General features: G+C 40.1%; 1 protein-coding gene across 4 annotated transcripts in view; it reads right to left on the bottom strand.

Annotated features, from left to right (window-relative positions):
* The window catches only part of rptor (regulatory associated protein of MTOR, complex 1), a 256,587-nt gene that overhangs the window by 28,490 nt on the left and 207,108 nt on the right, over positions 1–20,989 (bottom strand). For all 4 annotated transcript variants that reach the window (XM_042484972.2, XM_088075352.1, XM_088075351.1 and 1 more), the window contains exons 23-27: positions 15,962–16,065; positions 14,781–14,958; positions 14,491–14,601; positions 4,580–4,685; positions 703–817 (exon numbers count right to left, since the gene is read on the bottom strand). In XM_042484972.2, coding sequence (XP_042340906.1) covers positions 703–817; positions 4,580–4,685; positions 14,491–14,601; positions 14,781–14,958; positions 15,962–16,065 — 614 coding nt within the window. The remainder of the gene's footprint in view (positions 1–702; positions 818–4,579; positions 4,686–14,490; positions 14,602–14,780; positions 14,959–15,961; positions 16,066–20,989) is intronic.

Raw genomic sequence — 20,989 nt, 5'->3', positions numbered from 1 at the left:
AAATCATCATTTTGGCCGATTCTGATATTCAATTTAAAGCCAATACCTGCCGATACCGATGACTCGCCGATATTATTGTGCATCCCAAGTGAACTACATATGAAATGCACAGCAACGAAAATGTATACATGTTTTCACCGTTCCACATACAACCCGTTTGCGGCTTGCTAAATTTTTTGGTATGTAACATAATAGATCAATCAGAAGAAGGTCCTACCGTGGTGAAGTTGCACATACTGCCGTCAATTAATGGATTTTCCCCCGGTGCTTGTATACTGGGACAGGGACAGTAGTCCAATTAAATGTCCTAATTGAGCTCCACTCCACTCCACCGTAGCTCCACTTAACTGTACATGTAAACTTACTGAGTGACAGCTTTGGGCTGTCTGATAGAAAGATAAAGCAGTGAAAATATTCTGAATATGGTGTACACTTAAACTGAAAGTGTTTTTTTTTTTTTAAGGAGAACTTTTTCTGATGACTAAAATACATTTTGTTGCTGACCCTCTTCCACAGCAGCACATTGCTTAGCTTCTGTGTCAGACTCCAGCCTGCTTCTCCAAACTGAACACATGCTGACCGTCATCTATTGTATGTTATACACTGACTATGGATAAGTACCCATACAACCCTCTTAAAAAAAGTCTGGACTATCCCCTTTAAGCTGATTTGCTCTTTCACTGTGTGTGTTCAGTCTCTGACCAGATGCTGTCCTTGTCAGCCACAGCGATGCACGTGTTGAAGGGGTGGAATTTCACAACAGATGGTACTCCAGGGTTGCGGTTGATGAATATTTGATCATCGAGACGGGAAACACCTGTAATGTGGGGCACAAGCCAGAATGGGAACAAGCGTAAAAGTAAGAGTATTTATGGGAAGTGGAAAATCACAGGTTTGATTCCTGCTGCATCCAATATGTACAGTGAGAGTCACTGGAAAAAAAGATCAACAAATTCATCTTTTCTACTGCTTTGAGGTTGGTATGTACTGGATGAGAACTGTAGGTATTGCTTCCAGGAAATAGCCACAACTTTACACTCTGACTCAAACACTGAAAAAGCTCTCATCACCTCCAACTTACTCTGCTTCTGTATATTACCAAGCTATCTGCCCCTGGACCATTTCTACCTACTAAAGATGTCAATCTTTAAATATATTTTTAGTTTCTTTTTTTTTTTTTTTTTTTTTTAAAAAAAAGGCCTCAGTAATTTCCTCAGTCAGCTGGGCGCTGTAGTTTTTAGCACATAAATTGGACAATTGAAGCTGCGGATTGAGATATTTATTGTGCTGGTGAGTACTTCAGGCAGCAGGACAGTGTATATGGGACTAAGTCAGGTTTAACAACAGTGCCCATAATGATGGTAATGAAGGAACATGTTGCCTGATGCAATGGTGACGCTCACTAATGTGACTGATGTGTGTTAGTGCACTAAGGTAACTAACTTTTATTACCTTGTTAGATTCCAACACTGCTCACCACTGAAATGTATCCACTGCATGGTGTCCTTAAATATTCAATTAGTACATAAGTGAGACTTAAAGTGACTGTAATCTTTATTAATGAATGTCTTTTAAATGTGGAGAAGTGAATGAGTGAATAGGGGAGTGACAGATGCCAGCCACAGTGTGGATGTGTATGTGTGTGCTTACTTCTGATAGATATTAAAAAAATATATATATCAAATTCTTGTAAATTTAGCACGCTCTGAGTGTTTGTTGTTAGAAGATGTATTCTGTAATTAGGATGAAACTTTGATGAGGCCAGTGGGGAAACAGAGTATCTGTAGCTGCAAATAGGACAGAACAGAACAGAGAGAAAACAGGACAGAAATAAATAGCAACTAGGCCTTTATTACAGAATCTAAAACCAGAACATGCTGGAATGAATGAGTCAGTGCATGAAAAAGAAAGTATTACAGCCCTACTCGTGTACAAAGGAACAATAGCTGGCCTTGAGGCAAAGCAAGAAAAACAAGTGAAACATATGGCCGTCTATGGAAGGAGAGAAAAGTCTGGTAGTGCACCCCCTTGGCTGATTTCAATGGAGTATAACACAGTGCCAATGCACAAATGCAGCTGAGAAGTTCACCGCCTCACCATATGTTGTCATGGCAACAAAACATGTCGGCTCATAAACCTGTCCTTGGCTACCTGAGCGCACTCTCGAGAGCGCCATAATGAGATGGAAAAGAATGAGGAAAAATCCATCATGTATTCATCGCAGCGGCTAGAAAACATGTAGTCGGAGGGAAAAGTAGATACGAGGAGGCTTTCGGTTAAAAGATGAGCGGGATCATTGTCATTGATTTGCTTTTGTTTGTGCTGTTTGACGGCACATTTGATACGTAGCTACTGTAAAAAATCTGAAACCACCCCGAGGACTTCAGAAGTGCCTGATGATGAGTGAACATTTTGCATCACAGAGAAAAGAAAAACAAGTGAAATCGGGTTTACAAGCCAAAATATTTCTTTAGCACATGTTGTCTTCTCTTATTTCTAGCTCTTCTGCCTCCGTTTTGCCTCCTCCATCCTCCTCTCCCTCCATCCCACTCTCCCTCCTCCTCCTCCTCTCATCTTGTTTTTCTCTGGAGGAAACAGACTGAATGAGGGCAACCCTACTACTTCTCTCTCTCTTTCAAAAACTCGGAGTATAGAGGGGAATTCAATGATTTAGCGAGCAGTCAGAAAGACAGGGTGTGCGGGAGTGAGCCTCAGCTCTGATGCCAATCCACTCTTGACTCTATATGTGTGTGTGTGTGTGTGTGTGTGTGTGTGTGTGTGTGTGGATGGGGCTACCAATGACGTTGGGAGTGTTAGCTATTCTGTTTGAGAAAGCTCTGACTTCACTCGGGGAGCCTGTGTGTATGGGCTCTATGATGTGTGGGTTTGTGTGTGTGAGTTCGAGTGTGTGCGCGAGGGGAGTCATGTGACTCATAAGGGGGTTGTTTCTGACTATGGATTGGTTTCAATCAATCTTCTTTCATCACTGAAGATCATCTGTGCACTTGCTCACATGTCTGAAACAAAGCTGCTCGATCTGTAGCCCATCTCAGTCTGTTCTTTTTTTGGACAGTCTGGATTCCACTCAGATTTTGCCCTCATCGAGGTTAAAAAATAAGTTATTAATAAAATATCAGTGCTTATGCTGTGATCTCAGTGCTGCATTTGACACTGCTGGTCCGAGTGATAATCTTATTATCTAAGACTGAATCTCTTTCATGTCCATCAGTTAGTGGATCAACCTGGCATATGACGTGCCTCAAAGTTTGATTCTAGGACCTCTAACTGTTGACAAAAAAAATTCACTTTGCAACACACATTGCTAAATAAAGAAATGTGGTTGGGCCACCATTGCCTGAAGTTCAAAAAATAAAACATAGAATAAATGTTTAGGACTGTATAAAATGTTTTTATCTTCCTTCAAAGCTTGTCATCATCAGGCCCTCTAAAATAAAAAACAAAACAAAAAAAAGAACAAAATCCTTATTTTGAATAAGAATGAGTTTGTGTTTTTACAATAACAGTGTTAGAGCTCAAAGTAGATTTTCTTTTTTTAAATCATAAAAATGGAATTTAAGATTGCTCTTAGACAGCCCTGTTAACAGAGATGTATGCCTCCCTTTGTGTGATGCAACAAAGTTGAGTTTTTTTTTAACAAGATTTACAAGGCAGTTAAGCTAGTCTTGGTTATCGTTGAATTTTTCAATGAAAAAAAATCAACCTGGCATGTGGCAAGCCACTTGTTCAAGTTTTTGCCTATTTCATTATTTGTTATTTTATTTTCTCATGCTTATCTGACTTTGTCATTTGTAATTTTGATGCTCTGTGCACATGTGCATCATTTTGATTTGCCTTTTTATGTATGAAATGTGCTCATTAAATTGACCCCCCTTGACTTTAATCAGATATGACACGTAATGTAAATGTGATAAAAGCCTGGGATGACATATTGATGATCGACTTAATCTAAATTCAAGTAATTAGGTAGCATACTGTATGTGTAGACTAACTCTGCTTTTGAAGGTGCAGTGTGAAAGATTGAGTGACATCTAGTGGTCAGGTTGCAGATTGCAACTAACTAAATATCTCTCCACTCACCCCTCCATGTAAAAGCACAAATGGCCCTCTCTAAAGCCAGTGTTTGATTTGTCCATTTTCGGCTACCGTAGAAACATGACGGTGCAGCGTGGTGGACTCCATGATCAAAAACACAGTCCTTTAAACTAATGAAAGCATAGTTATGAATATTATATACCATTTCTGCCAATAGATTCTGCTTAATCCTACACATTACAGTCCAAGGTTCCTTTAACTGGTATATAGGTACGACTCTTCCTGCCAGACAGAAATATTAGTCTTTTGTCGATTTCTTGGTGTAAAATTTCTAAATACTTTTAGAATAATACTAAATATAACTTCAGTCTACTATTTCTATAACAATGTGGGGGAAACAATGAATGTAAAGATGATTAATATCTGCCTAAATAATGTCTATTTGTGGCTTTATTATAACAAGCAGATGGTATTCCTAAAATAATGTGCATATGCATAATTATCTGTGAGAGTGTGTGTCACTAACCCCTTTGTGTGATGCTTCGACTCTGCCTTCTGACGCGAGTGTTTCTCAGGAACCTCCACTGCCGCTCCATCCTTACCTGGCTCTCCAGGTCATGCTCCTCTGGGATCTGAAAGAGAGATATTCCCTGGATTACTCCATATGGAACTTCTTGAGGAAAGATTGTACTTGTATGGTTCAAATAAAATGCACACTAAGTGAAAATACAGAAATAAGGATGTACAAGACATTAACTGTTTCTGGATGGGTCAAGTAACCCTCCCTGAAACATCGTCTCCAAACATGATGTTAATTTAGAAAATTAAGAGAACATTGAAATGTCTGAGTAAATGCCAGAGGCTGAAGCCAATGGACATTTGAGGTGCACACATTGTTTAAATGTACTCCATGGACAAATATATAAAAGTTTTTCAGTTGCTGCAGCAAATATGGCAGATACCCAGACCCTTTTGATGTTGCTCCTCTCCTCATTTTCCTGTCATTCAGTCCAGATTTCCCCCTACAGAGCTCTCAACCCTTTCTCTCAATCTCTCTCTTCCTTCTCTACTGCGAGAGCCAGAACTCTTCTCTGGATAAGTAGTGCTCATCACTGGGGGGTCTCTCACCTATCCTCCCAAAAATCAAGTGAATTTCTGTACATAAATTTCTTGTAGTGGGGGTTAAGAACAGTGTGTGATGAGGAATAAAGTGGAAGTAAAAGAGCTTAATTGCAAAATGTAAGAAAGATAAAAAGAAAATGAAAAACAAACTAGAATTACTGCCTTGTGGTTGTATGCCTTCACAAACCAGTCAAGCTGCAGTTATAGTTTACATCCATGTCTGTAAAAACATGGATACTTCACACATATCTTCCCCCCGGCAGCACAGAAGATCTCTACAATTAGCAGGGTTTACAAATTAGTATCAACAAGTCAGTATCTTACCAAATGTTCCCCCCTCTCTTCCTGAGATATGACATCGTAAAATGACCAGAAAAGAACATTATGATGTCGCAGTGAAGCTGACCTTTGACCTTCTGAATACATGATATCATTTCTCCTATTTTTTCACATTTCACATTTGTGTGAAATTTTTGTTATGATTAGTGTAAGAATTTTTCTATTAGGACTACGGTTTTTGAAGTCGTCGTAACCTTGACTTTGACCACCAAATTCTAAACAGTTAATCCTTTAGTAAAAGTGAAGGTTTTTGCGAAATTTGAAGAAATTTTCTCAAGGTGTTTTTGAGATATCCTATTCACAAGCAGGAGACAGAAGAGGTCCCAGTGACCTTGACCTTTGACCATCAAAATTCAATCACTTCATTGTTGATTCCAAGTGGACATTTGTGCCAAATTTGAAGAAAGACCCATAAAGCCTTTTTAAGATATAGCCTTAACAAGGATGAGATGGACACAAGGTCACAGTGACCTTGACTTTTGACCACCAAAACTGGATCAGGTCACCCTTAAGTAAAAGTGGATGTTTGTGCCAAAACTCCCTTGAGGCCTTGATGGGATAACATTTTAACAAGAATGAGACGGACACAAGGTCACAGGGACCTTGACCTTTGACCACCAAATTCTAATCATTTCATCCTTGAGTAAAAGTGGATGTTTGTTCCAAATTTTAAGAAATTCCCTTTGTGTTTTTGTAACATCGTATTCAAAAGAATGAGACAGAAGAGGTCCCAGTGAGCTTGACCTTTGACTATCAAAATCTAATCACTTCATTGTTGAGTCCGAGTGGACGTTTGTGCCAAATTTGTTGAAATTCCTTTAAGGTGTTCTTGAGATATCAGGACATACATACCCAATCCGAAAACCTACTGCCTTAGTATAAAAACCTGACAGATTGTTTATTAGCCATACCACCAGGCTGATAGAATTTGTTTTCAGTACAGTATGTTTTTCTCTGCATGAATACATAAATGGACAGCAGACAATCATTGTAATGCATATCAGTGGTTTGTGAGGAGGGAGCCAAAGTGGGAGGTTCAGAGAAATCTGATAGCTGAGGGGGAAAAAAGCTGTTTGTGAAGCGTTTAGTCTTATTGGACAGTGACCTGACCCCGAGAGAACGAGCTGAAAGAGGTGATGATCAGGATGTGAGGGGTCAGAGATGATCTTTGCCCAAAGATGTTAATTCGTGACCTTTAAAGGTCTTTATGCTAAGCTAGGCTAACTACATCTGAGCTCCAGATCAATGCTAAATATGCAGGCACAAATTGATATTGATCTTCTAAATTCATTCTCGGAGAGAAAGCATGTTAGGGTATTTCTCAAAATATTGAAGTATTCCTTTAAGTCTTGGACCCTGGTTGTCAGAGCACAGGTCACAGTATGTTCTCAGACTGCACCATTGGGCTCATGGGGTCCCATTCACTTATATATGTGCAGAAATATTCTTACTATACGCACAAAATAAATGCACATGTTGGGTAATCGTTATTTGCAATCAGAAAAATGCCACACCCTCATTCCCTTATATAAGAACATACTTCCTAGCCCGATCTTTAATCTCTTGAATGTCCCTGGACATGTTTAAACTTAAACCTGACAGGATATCTGGGGGAGCGCTATTCCAGAGAATTTCCATACGCTATATAAATAATGGATACAGCTATTGTGACATCACCCATTGGTTTGTGGACGTTTTGAAGCCTCATGTTTGGCATTTTGAACATTGCCATCTTTGTTTTTTGGAGCCAGAAGAGACCATATTTAGGCTAGGCTAGGGTGGAGCTGTGGAGGTGCAAGAGAGCCACCCTCAAGTGAACATTCGATGAATTGCCGTTTTGGGCATTTTGATTGTGGCTTCATTTTTCAGCCATGGAGGTTGATGTTTGGGAATTACATAGCTGCAGCGAAACTTGTCTTGCCAACTGAAATTGACTGGGACACTCAGGTTTCAGAGCTGAATATTTTAATTGTGAAAATATGTGCCTGCTGTAATTAATGGGTGTGTTTTCATTTTCTATGACAGCCAGACCATTGTTTATGTGTTCTTGTGATGTGAGGCAGTTCTGAATTTGTTTACAGATTTTGAACGAAACATAGACTGTATAAATACTGGAAGTAGCTACTGTGATGTCATCCACTGGTTTTGAATCATGGAGTTTGGCATTTTAGCCATGACCATCTTCATTTTTTGGAGCCAGAAGTGACCATATTTGGATGAGAAGTTGGAGCTGTGAAGGAGCAAGGGCTGGATCTGACGCACAGACTGTGTTGGTACCTTGCAGACAGCCTGCCACTCCAGCGGCCCCACCCGTAAACAGGTGAAACCTTGGCCCTTTGTAAAATGTAAATGGGTGAGATATGTGCAAATTAACCATGTGCACTGTTTAAAATTAGCTATGAATACCAAAACTGTTTTTGTATCAGGCTGTAAACATGTTTATTTCTTCAGTAAATTCGGGCATTTTAACATAGGGGTCTATGGGGATTGACTCTGTTTTGGAGCCAGCCTCTAGTGGCCATAAGAGGAACTGCAGTTTTTGGCACTCCTGAGTTGGCTTCATTTTTCAGCCTTGTAGGTTGCCGCTTGGAACATAGACAGATTAGAATATATTAATGAATCCAACATTTGCGCGTAAAATATTCCAATGCATGTTTTAAGCACACATTTGTGTGCATGCACTGTTTGTGAATAAAGCCCATTGATAAAAAAAAAAAAAAAATCCTTGCCAATATGTCTCATAACACTACAGGGCTGATTACTTTCCCAACTACAATACTAAGTGAGGCTCATTTTGTATAGTTCACTTTATGCAGTCACATCTGATCCCATCTGTTGAACAGAGGGACAATATGAGAAATATTAACTTTATTAAGTCTTATGTAACAAAATGCCCCCAAAGATTTGGTCCCGGCTTTATTTTAATGACTCCCCTTGTAACATGACATTCAATATGCAGAATGTAATATAAGTTGATTTATGTCATTTTTCACTTTAAAATATTAAAATCATAAATTAAAAACTTCGGCTTTTCTATTATTATGCATATTTAATAGACTGATACATAAACAACAGAGTGTAAACAACAGAGAGAACCTGTAATTGTGTGTGTGTGTGTGTGTGTGTGTGTGTGTCTTTAAACAGTGGTTGCCCGTGTGTGCTTATTAAGCACATTTCTACAGCGAGGCCTCCCACACCCACTGAATGCTAAACAGTCTGACACACACACACACACACACACACACACACACACACACACACACACACACACACACACACACACACACACACACACACAGCTACAGTGCCATGTGACTCTACTACTACTGTGTGTAATCAATATTCCTCACTCTGCATTTGTTGCCTACAGGGAAACAACACACATTTAGCACCTCTGAGTGCAGATTGTGAATAAATCCATGTGTGTATGAGATGTTGTATGTACAGTGTGTTTCTGTGAGTGTGCAGTCACGTCAGGTTTATCTGCATATCATATCCACTGTCTATATTTATGCTTCCTGACCGAGTCTGAGAGGAGGCAGATTTAGCAGTTAGGCTGTGGTTGATGTATTCCCATAGCTCAGAGACAAAGAGAGAGTGTGTGTGTGTGTGTGTGTGCAAGGTAAGAGCCAGCTGATACTGTGGTTCCCGGGGTTGTGGTCCTGCACTGTGTCAGCTGCTAATGTAACGTATAATGAGACCCTGAGGTAAAAAAAGAAAAGGAAAAAAAGTATGTGTTAAAAGAGAGAGACTCTTGCATATATTCTCCACAGAGCTCTAGACATTGTGGACATACATAAAAATTCCTAGTACACTACATAGCCAAAAGTATGTGGACACTCAAACTTTACATGTGATTGCTGAATTTTTTCCAAAAAAATGTTTAACGCAAGTGGTTGCAACAGCTGTATCAGACTCAACTTTTCGTCTTTGGGTATGTATGGAGCCCTTCTGGGGTCACATGCTAGAATAAAAACCTTTGACTCAGGGTTTGTCCATGAAAAAAACAATGCCATACTTATAATAAATACCAAATATGAATTTATTTTGGTATTGTTAGAAAGACAAAGTTCTTGTCTTTCATTCAAACCATTTCTGTTAGACATGAACTCTATAAATAAAACAGGCAAGGTCTTCCAAATGTGATACTTAAGCATTGTAAAAGCCTATCAACGCCAGCTACAATGGAAGATGTAGTTCCGTGCTTGAGAGATGAGATGTTGATAATTTGTTTTCACAAAAATTGATTTGCTCCATAAGTAAAAACTGGTGTTTAAAGATCCCATTTTCCCAAAGACTGCAATAGTTTACATGAGGGCAGAATTAAAAATGCTGTCAAAAATCAGTTTTTGAGATAACATTCTGAAATGTTACACATTTAATTTACCACGACAGCAAAAATTTATTTTTTTCATGAACCTTGAAGATTTATCTAGCAAGAATTTGCAAGTATATGTTTACAGCACCGTTTACAGTCAAATTATTTATGCACTGTAGGCTCAATTTTTTTGATAAATCAAAAATCTGTGTAGATAATTTGCATGGGACAGTCTGAAGATGGCCTGTATCAAGTCTGGTGGAAGGAGATGGGTTGAATTAGTTTATAGTTTTTGATTTAAAACACAGTAATGAATTTCATAATCTGTCATCATAATAATAATCTTCATTTTTTAGCATTTAACAACATCCCTCTTTATTCTTCTCATGTTAAACATTTTTCAATTTTCTGATAATGTCTAACGTCTTTAAATCAGGGCTGTGTAGGTAAATATAACCCAAAAATGTGATTTGAGGTGACAAGCTAACATAAAATATACATAAATACAGCTAGACTGATTAAGTTATTACATTATATTATAATAATTTTAGTTAATTGCCAAAATATCAATCATATCAATGTGTGTTTTGATTTGAGCCAGAAAATAAGTTTTTCTGTTTTGTTTAGTTTTTTTACATTTTCAAAGAATCGAGTTGGGGTGTTGTTTATTCATTTCACCCATATCCTCCTCCTGCTGATGTAACACTGTGTTCACACCTGAGACCGTAAATAAAGAGGGATGATGCGTCTCCACTTCCTCCTTCTGAACCAACGAGGTCTAGCCACGGCTGCAGACACGCTGTGTTTAGGCTTAGGGAAAGATGCCTGGGTCTTATACATATTGTCTTATAGTAAAGTGTGTGCGACGTGTACTGAAGTAAACAGACTGCAAGACTGCATCTAGCCCCTTCAGAGCTCTCAGATCAGCACACTGGTCTCCTAACTGTCCCCATAATAACTAGTAAATCTGGTGAGGGTGCGTTCAGTTATTATGGTCCTAGTCTCCGGAACGAAGTCCCTTATGATATAACATGTACACCTAACTGTATTGTCTTTTAAAAGCAAGCTTAAGACCTTCCTGTTCACTCAGGCCTATGATTAATGAATGCTTTAACCTCTCTGTCTGTCTCTCGTTCCTTCCATCTCTCTCTAGGCGGGTTTACGTTAACCCTTAAATTGCTCAAATTAAAACTGCAAACGTAAAATACGTCTAATGGAAACGTCAATTTAGAAAAAACATTTCATCTCAAAATGTTTTTACTCCTGCATGAGGTGGTATTTCAGGCGATTTGAAAAAGTCATGTTTTGCAACACTGCAATGGAAACACTTTTTTGTCTTTTCTAGGTCACATGGTGCGCTTGCCAGTAGAAACCGACTCCCTCTGGCATGATGCAGCAGGCGCTACAAGAGGAAATGTAGTGTGGTACGGAAAGTTTTGTTTTCAGAAATGTTTTGGGAAATGCTGATTTGTTTTCTGAGATGTTTTGTCTTGGGGATGTTTTGTTTTCTCAATTGTTTTTGGGGGCCGGGGGATTGTGTTTTGTTTTCTGAGATGTTCTTTTGTTTTGGGGAAATTTTTTGATTTCTGAAATCTTTTTTTGGGGGGTGTTGGTGGATTGATGTAGTGTGTTGACCCTCAGGGCCACCGTACTTTAGAAACAAATATGATTGGCTCTCCGGAGTTTGCATGTTCTCCCCGTGTCCGCGTGGGTTCTCTCCGGGGTCTCCGGCTTCCTCCCACAGTCCAAAGACATGCAGCTCAGGTTAATTGATGACTCTAAATTGCCCTTAGGTGTGACTGTGAGTGTGTATGGTTGTTCGTCTATGTGTCGGCCCTGCAATAGTCTGGCGAACTGTCCAGGGTGTACCCCGCCTTCCGCCCGATGACAGCTGGGATTGGCTCCAGCCCCCCCGCGACCCTTACGAGGACAAGCGGTTACAGAAAATGACAGAAATGACTGATTGGCTCTCGCCTATTTGACTCTTGTATTGAACCGGAATAAATTTGCATGGACAGAGGTGTCCACATATTTTTGGTCAACTGTGTTACGAACCACTGCTCTTGCTCTCTTACTGTAACTCTCTCTCTTACTTAAATATGAACCTGTGGCTGTGGACATCTTTCTCTTTAATCACAGACCTTCACTCTCACATGCAGTCCTCACTGTCCTTGCTCCTCACACACCCCTAGAGATACACTTTCTCTCTCTCTCTCTCTCTCTCACACACACACACACACACACACACACACACACACACACACACACACACACACACACACACACACACACACACACACACACACACACACACACACACAGATTTTGCTCCCCTGCTGCTGACACAGTGATATGATAACCTGTGTGCAGACTTTGAGGCGTACTCACATACACACTGAGCTTTGTAATGGAGTGGAGTTTTATGGCAGCACTCAAAATTTTGCCAATGCAGCATTCTGATTCACGCTACGGCAAAAAACCCCTCTCCTCCTCCTCCTCCTCCTCCTCCTCCTGCTCTTCACTCACTCTTCCCCTCCAATTCTCTCTCTGCTCTTCATCACCTTTTGTTGCCACTTTGGCTCCATCTTTCTCTCCTCTTGTCTGCTCTTTATGAAATTTTGCTTCACTTTCAACACCTCACTTTTTCCTCTCCTCCTGCCTCTGTCTGCCTTGCGATGGATTCTCTCTCTTTCAAATATGTTATTATAATCATCGTTACTTTTTCTTTGCCGTGCGCTCCTCCATCTCGACTCCTCTTCTTGCCGCAAATGTCTTTGTGCGTAAATATTTTATTTTACTAAAATCAACTTTTCTCTCAGCCACTTTGTCTCTCATGCACTCTTGAATACTTTTCTTACTTATTTTTCTTCCTCCACTCCCAACACTTTCTGCTCTCCTCTGTTTGACCCTCGCGTTTGACTCTTTTTTAAAAATAATTCTCTCCTTCTCTGTTTAACCTCAACAAAACCTTTTTATTTTACTTCATATTTTTACAGAGAGGATAGCATGTTGATTATTTAACCCTGTGAAACCTGGATTGTGCTTGTGCTGCAATTCAGACACCTTTTACGAATTATCTAACCCTTTATTGGTTTGATTAAAAAAAAACACATGGGGAAAAAGGCAATGACCCACCTGGCAAGAAAGAAAAGAAATAAGTAGAAGTTGACAAAAAACTGACCTGAAAATGATTTGATTTTATTAAATTAAAAGAGAAAGATGTCCAGAAAACTATTATTTTTTAAATAAATACATAAATAACATATACGCATTACAAATTTCTGAAAATTTTCAGGTCATTTACTTGATTGATTGATTGATTGATTTCTACTTATCTCTGTTGCCCATTTTCAAGTAATTTTCTTGGAACTTTTTCCCCCCTTTATTTAATTATTTTTTGCTATTTTTTGGGCCATGTCCTATTATGTTCCTTATTGCCTTCTCCCCATGTTTTTGAAAGAAATCAAACCAAGTTGCTCAGTTTTCAAAGGGTTAAACACATAGTAGCCTGCTTTCAGCTTGCCATCAAAAATTCGGCACCGACTACTGTGTGGGGTTAACAGCTTCTTTTAATCTTGAATTTCACTCGGGAGGATGTTAAGTTATGGAGCTCAATTATTCAGTAAAGCCATCTTGTGCTAGCAGCAGGTAGTTTCTCACACTGTGATTGGTCCCTGGCCTGCTGTTTTCCATTGGACTCCATTACTCTCTAAAAGATGTTCAGTAGCACAGTTCGTGTACTCGGATGGCTCCGTCACTCCTGAAGCCGTTGTTAAATGCATGACAAATGTGCACCTGTGACACCGTTCCATATAAATATTTATGTGAAATCTGAAATTACCTGTCCGCTTTGTTGCCTAGCAACCACTCCAGGCTGCTGTTCAAGAACAAGACTAGAATCAAGAAGGAGTCAAAATAAAATATTGTTTTAGAATTGTTGATTAAGGAAAATTTGATTTGCTCTTTTACTTTTAATTCAATATTGTGTAAAAATATCTGCATTTTATTATAGTAGTAACTCATCTAAAATGTTGCTTTACAGAGTGAAAGGGCAGCCAGAAGTGGACCATATGTGGACAAGAGGTTGGAGCCATGGAGGTGCGGGAGCTGGATCTGACTCACAGAATGGCGACGCCTCACACACAACCTGTTGGGGTCAAAGTCGTAATGCTCCAGTGTGTAGGATTTAGGGGGATGTACTGCTAGAAATGGAACCAGGTCTGTTTGTTTTGCAGAGGGCACTTCTGTGGATAATTAGGCTCACGGTAAAAACTGATCATGTGGATCAAAAAAAGGTGAGCACACAATAGCATACAGTGGGCGAGCTGCCCGTCAGTGTCTGAGATACAGTCAGTATATTTACATGATGACAACAAAAGTGGAATTATTGCGTTAGTCCAACTAAATCTGGACTTTCAAAATACATGTAAACATGTTAGTCCGACTGAAATCAGACTATACTGACTTTCTCAAAATCAGACTGAACATATTTACATATTTGTATGAACGATCTAAGCGGCTAACTAACATTATCTCCAGCAGGTAGCAAACAGCCCGGTTTTATACATCAAAGTACTTCCATAAAAAATGAACCGGCACTGTGGGATGTGAGGACTGTAAAAAGGGCTGATTGATTGGAAAGAAAAGAAAGACGCTACCTTCATGACAGGCTGAGCGAAATACTTGGCGCTCCAATCGCAAAGCCCCGTCTGGAGGGCGGGACAGATGTAGTTCCTGTGACCACCTGGCTCGTCACCATCCTCAGCTGCCTGTACATACACACACACACACACACACACACACACACACACACACACACACACACACACAAAATGTTAGCGGTACAAAAAGCCGAAGACAACAACCCTGCAGCTGCTACTTGCTAGTTAATTTTACCCACAATGCCTGAGTTACACACAAAGATCCAAGCACAAGGGTGATCCTCTACCTGCTCAGGTCCTTTGTCAAACATCTTGCGGGTGCGGGGGAACTGGTGGGAGTGGGGCGCCTGTCCTCCCAGTGTGGGGGTGTAGGGAGGCCGTGTGGCCGGCTGCTCTCTGGCGGGAGGTTTGGGCACCTCGTTAGTCAGACTGGAGCTGCTGGTGCTGGGCATGGGAGGAGAGCCGCTGGAGGGACACGGACATCAACATGAGGACAAGTAGCAGAACTTACCCGCCTTTTCATTCCCTTTGTGTCAACAGAAACAAGTAAGAAAACCCAGTTCATTTTAAATCTTTTATTCGTCATATGTCATTTAATATTTAGACATATCCGGGATTTAGTGTGATCATTTTATCATTACTTTTTGATGTTTGTCTTTTTTTTTTTTTTCAGCTCCCTGTACCAAAGACTAGTGTCAAGAGCGCTCACCCCGCTGCAAAACTTCACTGCGCAGTATGACAGTTCCCCAAAAGCAAAGCTTTTAAACCTGGTCGCCCCCTGGTGTCTTACTACAGTATGGGTCATAAAGCCCACCCCTCCAAGTTAGTGAATGGACAAAGGCCAAACTAAAAACTCAAAGTACGTACATGCCAAATACATTTTTTACCAAAGATGGTTTCTGTCTCTGAAGATAGTTCTCATCACCCTGATGTTTGTTCAAGTGATAGTTTTTGTGATCAGTTTAGTTTTAATGAGTTATTCGATTCTGCAAAAAAGGGGATTTTCCACCATGACTTACACCTGTGACAACCAATCGGTGACTTTGTGCTCAATGGGGTTGCTTACTATTGGTTAAAAGGGTGTTTTTGCGGGAATGCCCCCACCCCTGGACAGAACTACAGCGTAGACTCCATCTCTGAATGATGTCACTAGCACAAGATGGCAGCGGCTGTATCCAGACTTTTCTGTTTCACTTAAGAATTGTGGTGGTAAGTACACAGTCTATGCAAAAAGAAAAAAAAGACTTGAAGATATCTCAGTCAACTGAGGGCCCTCTGACCGATGATTTGAATCTCCGAATTTCAGAGGGCAGCCCTAAAAAAATTACATAAAGTGTTTTCAACATGTCTGCTACATGAGACGTACAAATGTAACATATCCATGGTTTGAAGACACACACAACATCTATTCTGGTGATTAGGTTGAGTTTTCTGTATATCTGAATAATCATGTGAGATGTGCCCTCACCCAGCCTGGTGGATGTGTGTGCCCTTGCTGGTGGGGCTGGCTGGTGCCGACTGGGTGAGCGATCCAGAGTCCAGGATCCTCTGAGGCCGAGCATTCATCGTCGCCTGTTAACAAAAAACTTTGGGTTAATTCTCTGCTTTTTAATCAAGTCATCCCACCAGAAAATAAGAGCTTTAAAAGGGAGGAGGGGACAATCATTCAGAAATTTTAAAGACACACCTGAGGACAGATCAGGATTAGAAGCAGAAAGCTAAAATCAGGTTACTCCTCTCACTATAACAGAGCGTAGAGTGCAGCTCTTTACAAAGTTTGCCTAAATTTCCAGAACTTTATCTCATTAGGTGGAGCGGGTAATATAACCTCTTCATTGTGAGTTGTCTAATGGCTGCTCACAAGGGAGGGGAAAACTTAATAAAGACAATAGAGGCAAAGCATCATTGATGAATAGCAGAGTTGTTGTTTACTCAAGCCAGGTGGAGAGAAAATTGTGCACGGTGTAAATCCAGTTAACACAGGCAAACACATTTTACTACCTTTGACTTGATTTCTATGCTAATTACAACATTGTGGCAAGTATCTTTTGTTTGTGTCTGTGTGTGAGTGTGTCTGAGAGTGAGGGGGAAAAGTTTTTAATGCAAAGTTTATACACATACAATCCTCTGCATCTGTGATGGGGAAATGACATCAGTTAGGGGGGTTAGCTGTTAGCGCTTCATTTAGAGGTGATTGGAAATGAAACAAAACAGCAGTAAAAGCGGCTGAAAGGGTTATTATGGAAATAGCTCAGTCACTAATCTAAGTACCTTTTGTTCTCAAGCACAACAAGATCGATGTGATGAGATGGACATAAAAAGGAGAAGCAGATAAACAACTTGAGGATATGTTGATGTTTTTTGACCAAAAGATGATGGCGAGCAGCCTGTGTGTGAAGTCAGCAGTGCATGCGCAAAGACATCTATATTTGGCAAAACTGAGCTGCACAGTGCAGCATTAATCCTCCTGGAGCTCGTTTGAGAGTAAGAGAGAGGTTGCAGCAAAGTGCAGCTGTACACAAGTAAAAACTCAGCCAAAAAAATCTTTTTCTAAAACAAGGCAGCAGAGTGGATGAGCGGTAATCCAGCCTTCCCTGCATATGAATGTTTTGGGTTTTATTCCCTCAACAGTCACTATGCATCCATTAACCACTTTGTATTTTGGTGAAAGTACCCAAATTTCACTTTTTATATATATATTTCAAGACCTAAAGACATATTTCTATGAAGGAAGGGTGGTCTTTTCATGAAACTAGCCTGCCTTTGCAGCACAAAAATAATACAAATACTTTTGAAATTGGTGCTAAATGACGAGAAAAAAACTGAGAAAAAAGACGCTTTTGCCAAAAAGATAACCTGCAACTACCAATAGGGCTGTGTGATATAATGAAATGTCGCCTGACGATAAAAAAAAAATTATGCTTTTCTGTTTATTTCATTTATGTCATCTCATAACGCTTTGTGTCTCTCCGCAGGCTGAGGGGGTCTAGTAATAGTAGTAGTGTAAGCCAGCGAAAACCTGCCTGGATGACTACAAATGCATCATGCACAAGATTTTCAGTGGGATTTTTTAGGAAATCTGTGCTGGTAAGTTTACCACAGCTTTCAAAAAAAACCATATCTAAAACCTTTTACTAGATGCTGAGATGAACGTGAAGTTGCAAGTTCATCAGTTTACACAACTAAATTATGCACCGTGTTCATGGATTATTCATAAACATTTGCAGATCATCAACATGTGGTAAACAAACACCATGCTAACGCAGGAGGCCACATGCCTTATCTGCTGACAAGCTGCCCGGAAAACGTGATATGCAAACAGCGAGACTCTGATTCTTCTGCATTAACAGGAAACCGGGGTGTGGTGGTGGTGGTGGTGGGGGGTGTAATAGGTTCTACCAGCTGCTTCTCTCCACACTGAGAAACAGTTTGCTCTCCAGTTTCAGCCCGCTTTGCCTCACTTACTCAGCCTTTAATTGGTTGGAAAGTGCGTCGACTGAGCAAAAAAATTAGTGCGTGGACACAGACAACACCATCAGCGAGGGCTCTGGTAGGATACAGGCATGAAAGCTGATGATGGCTCAGAAACCACTGAATGTTCCTGCTTAATTATTGAAGCTGAAGAAAGTGCACACGCCTGATGTATGATGATGACATGGAAGTAATCAGGCAGAGACAGTGGGCTGATGGAGGGAAGATGTGGTTGGTAACATGGGCTAAGTGTGTGGGATATCTGCTGCGTCAGGCAAGGGGAATATACCGTGGCCGACAGGCGTAAACGCGCTGTAACTTAAGAAAACACATGACTAGACAACACAAGCAAATTAAGAAAACATCCTCATCAAGGCACATGCACAGCATTTGGAGAATGCACTGCAAATACCATATCACAACACATTAAGAAAACACTGCAAATACCACAACACAACTAGGGATGCACAATCATACCAGCAAGTCATCGGTATCAGCATGATATTGGCTTTTAAATGAGATATGGGAGTTGACCAACATGCTGATTTCTGCTGATATCACAAATCTTTTTTTTTTTTTTGGACAAAGTGAACATGTACAAAACATCGACCCTAAGGTGAAATATTTTTCTTATTTTGTACAATGAATGTAAATTCCATACACTGACGAGCATTGCATTTTATGTCTCCATCAGCTGGTGAACCATCACAAATAAGAGAATGTATAATATGATATTATTTGCACTATAGTAGAGACCTGATGATCACTAAAATTAGGTGGGGAAAAAAGTGGATTTATTAATACTGGTAATCAGCTAATTAGTTGTTATATATCGGCATATCGGCAAAAACTCCCTAAACACAACACATTAAGAAAACACTGCAAACACCACAATACAGAAAATGCGCCACGCTACGTCACAACACAATGGAAGTGTTCCCAGAAGACACTTTATAGTGAATGCACACATCCAGACGGGCTTGTTTTGCCCGTGGTTTGTGACTTACCTCCCGGCCACACTACCTGAGTGAGCAGCACTGCTCAGGTGTGGCGCAGCTTCTGCTGCACATCTAGAGAATTAGAGTCTCGCTCTTTTTTTCTGTTGATGCATGCAATTTTGAGCAAGTGAAACTGGTCTTTTGATCATTTTCAGGACCCTGTTGTTGACAATGCAGTAGCTGCAGGGCTTCATAAAGGTGTGGTGCTTTTAATTATGGAAATGCAATAGTTATAACTGTAGAACAGGTCTGCAGCAGTGCTGCAGCAACATTGCTGTCAGTGTGGACACAGTAAGTATGCAAGCCGCAGTCAGCCAGGATGCCATCAAGCACTGCTCACGCATGCAGTGTGTCCACAGCGTTACGTCATTGGAGTCAGCTATCTGTCAGTGGTGTTGAAAAATGAGCTAAAATGTAATATGGTGGCAGATCAAGGCAAACACCTTCCTCTCACGTGATAATACTGTTTTAGCTAATTTTCCAACCCGGATGGCCGACTCCAGTAACATGAGAGACAAACTGCGGCCAAAACTTGCATGTCAGGATGTGTGCTTCACTTTTAAGTGTCCTGTGGAAACACTTCTTATGTGTAATAGCTTTTACAGTAGATTTTCTTTATGTGTTGTGGGATTTGCAGCGTGTTCTCCATCTGCTGCACATGTGTTGCCAAATTGATGAAGATGCTTTCTTAATTCGCATTTGGTTTTGCATTTGCTTAAGGTGGAGAATTTTTGCCCCTAGTGGCCACCGTAGAAATAAGAAGATTGAAGCCTCCCAAGTCCTAATCTCCTCTTATGACTATGACCAGTCATGTTCTTGTCAAGTTGACAAACTGCAGAGAAACAAAGTAAGTAGAGAGGAGAGCCTTCCCAGGGACCAATCAAACATTTCAGTTTTTAAATTGCTTTCTTTGTCAAGTGAAAACAATCAATTTCAATGGTAAAAAGTGCATAAATCTTCATAAATAAATATCAGGATCTAAAAAGAAGACTCAAGGCTTTCACTGCAACATCATGCAGCAAGAGGGGGCTATTAAAAAGCATTTAATGCTTTCATCATCTGAGAAGCAAGTAAATTTTAATTAGCTGCTGACCTTGTTCACTTTGTTACAAATCAATAACATTTGACATTTAAAATCCTAATTAAAAGCGCTGGATTCCCAGTTAGGCTAATGTTAACACTTGTGAACTTGGGATGGATGTTCTCTGATTAAGCTGTCCCTGATGAGCTCTCTGCAAGGAAAAAAATATTAATGTGGGCTCCGACTATGATAACTCATTAACTTCCCAAAGTACAGCATTTATTCTGTCATTCTTTTTTAAATGTCAAACTGCTCATCCTCACTTTTTTAAGGTATACAGACACGACAGGTCATCTTCCTGACTGTTTTCATGTATGTATGACATGAATGACACTAGTGCCACATGGTGTATCGGGTACAACTTTGACTAACTGTAAGCTATGATGAAGGTATATAACCAGAGCCGTAGAGGAGGTCAGATTATTTAAGTCAGTATCACTCAGCAGACCCAAGAAGCAAAGCTGCTTTTACAGGAATCAAAGACAGTACAAGTCACATGTCATGTTAAGTGGAGACAATTTCAAGTCTAGTCAAGTCTCAAAGCGTTCAAGACATCAAGACAACACCAAGTCAAATCAATCAAGACCAGTCCAAGTCAAATACCAACACAAGCAAGTCAAGTCAGTCAAGCGTCAACTGAAGTCTTGCATTATCTGAGACTTGCCCAAGTCAAGTATCAATTCAATTCAAACCTGTCCAAGTCAAGTATCAAAGTTCAAATTTCAAAGCAAGTATTAAGTCAGTCAAGACAAGGGGTTAGGGTAGAGCAAGACATGTCCAAGTCAAGTCACAAGTCCTTGAGAGTAAGTCAGGTAACAGGTCTTCATTGCATGTAATTTGCAAGTATTTTAGGTCTATTAATGCAGACCATTTAAATGACATTTAAATCTTTTCTGTCAAACCCATGTTAACAGCCACTGAAAGCCTCTTTACCACTGCACAAAAA

Source organism: Plectropomus leopardus, chromosome 3, assembly GCF_026936395.1.
Source record: "Plectropomus leopardus strain MGB_pleo_1.0 chromosome 3, ASM2693639v1, whole genome shotgun sequence".
NCBI classification, from domain to species: Eukaryota; Metazoa; Chordata; class Actinopteri; order Perciformes; family Serranidae; genus Plectropomus; species Plectropomus leopardus.
Note: the sequence above shows the minus strand (reverse complement) of the source record. Positions and strands in the feature narration are given on the sequence as shown.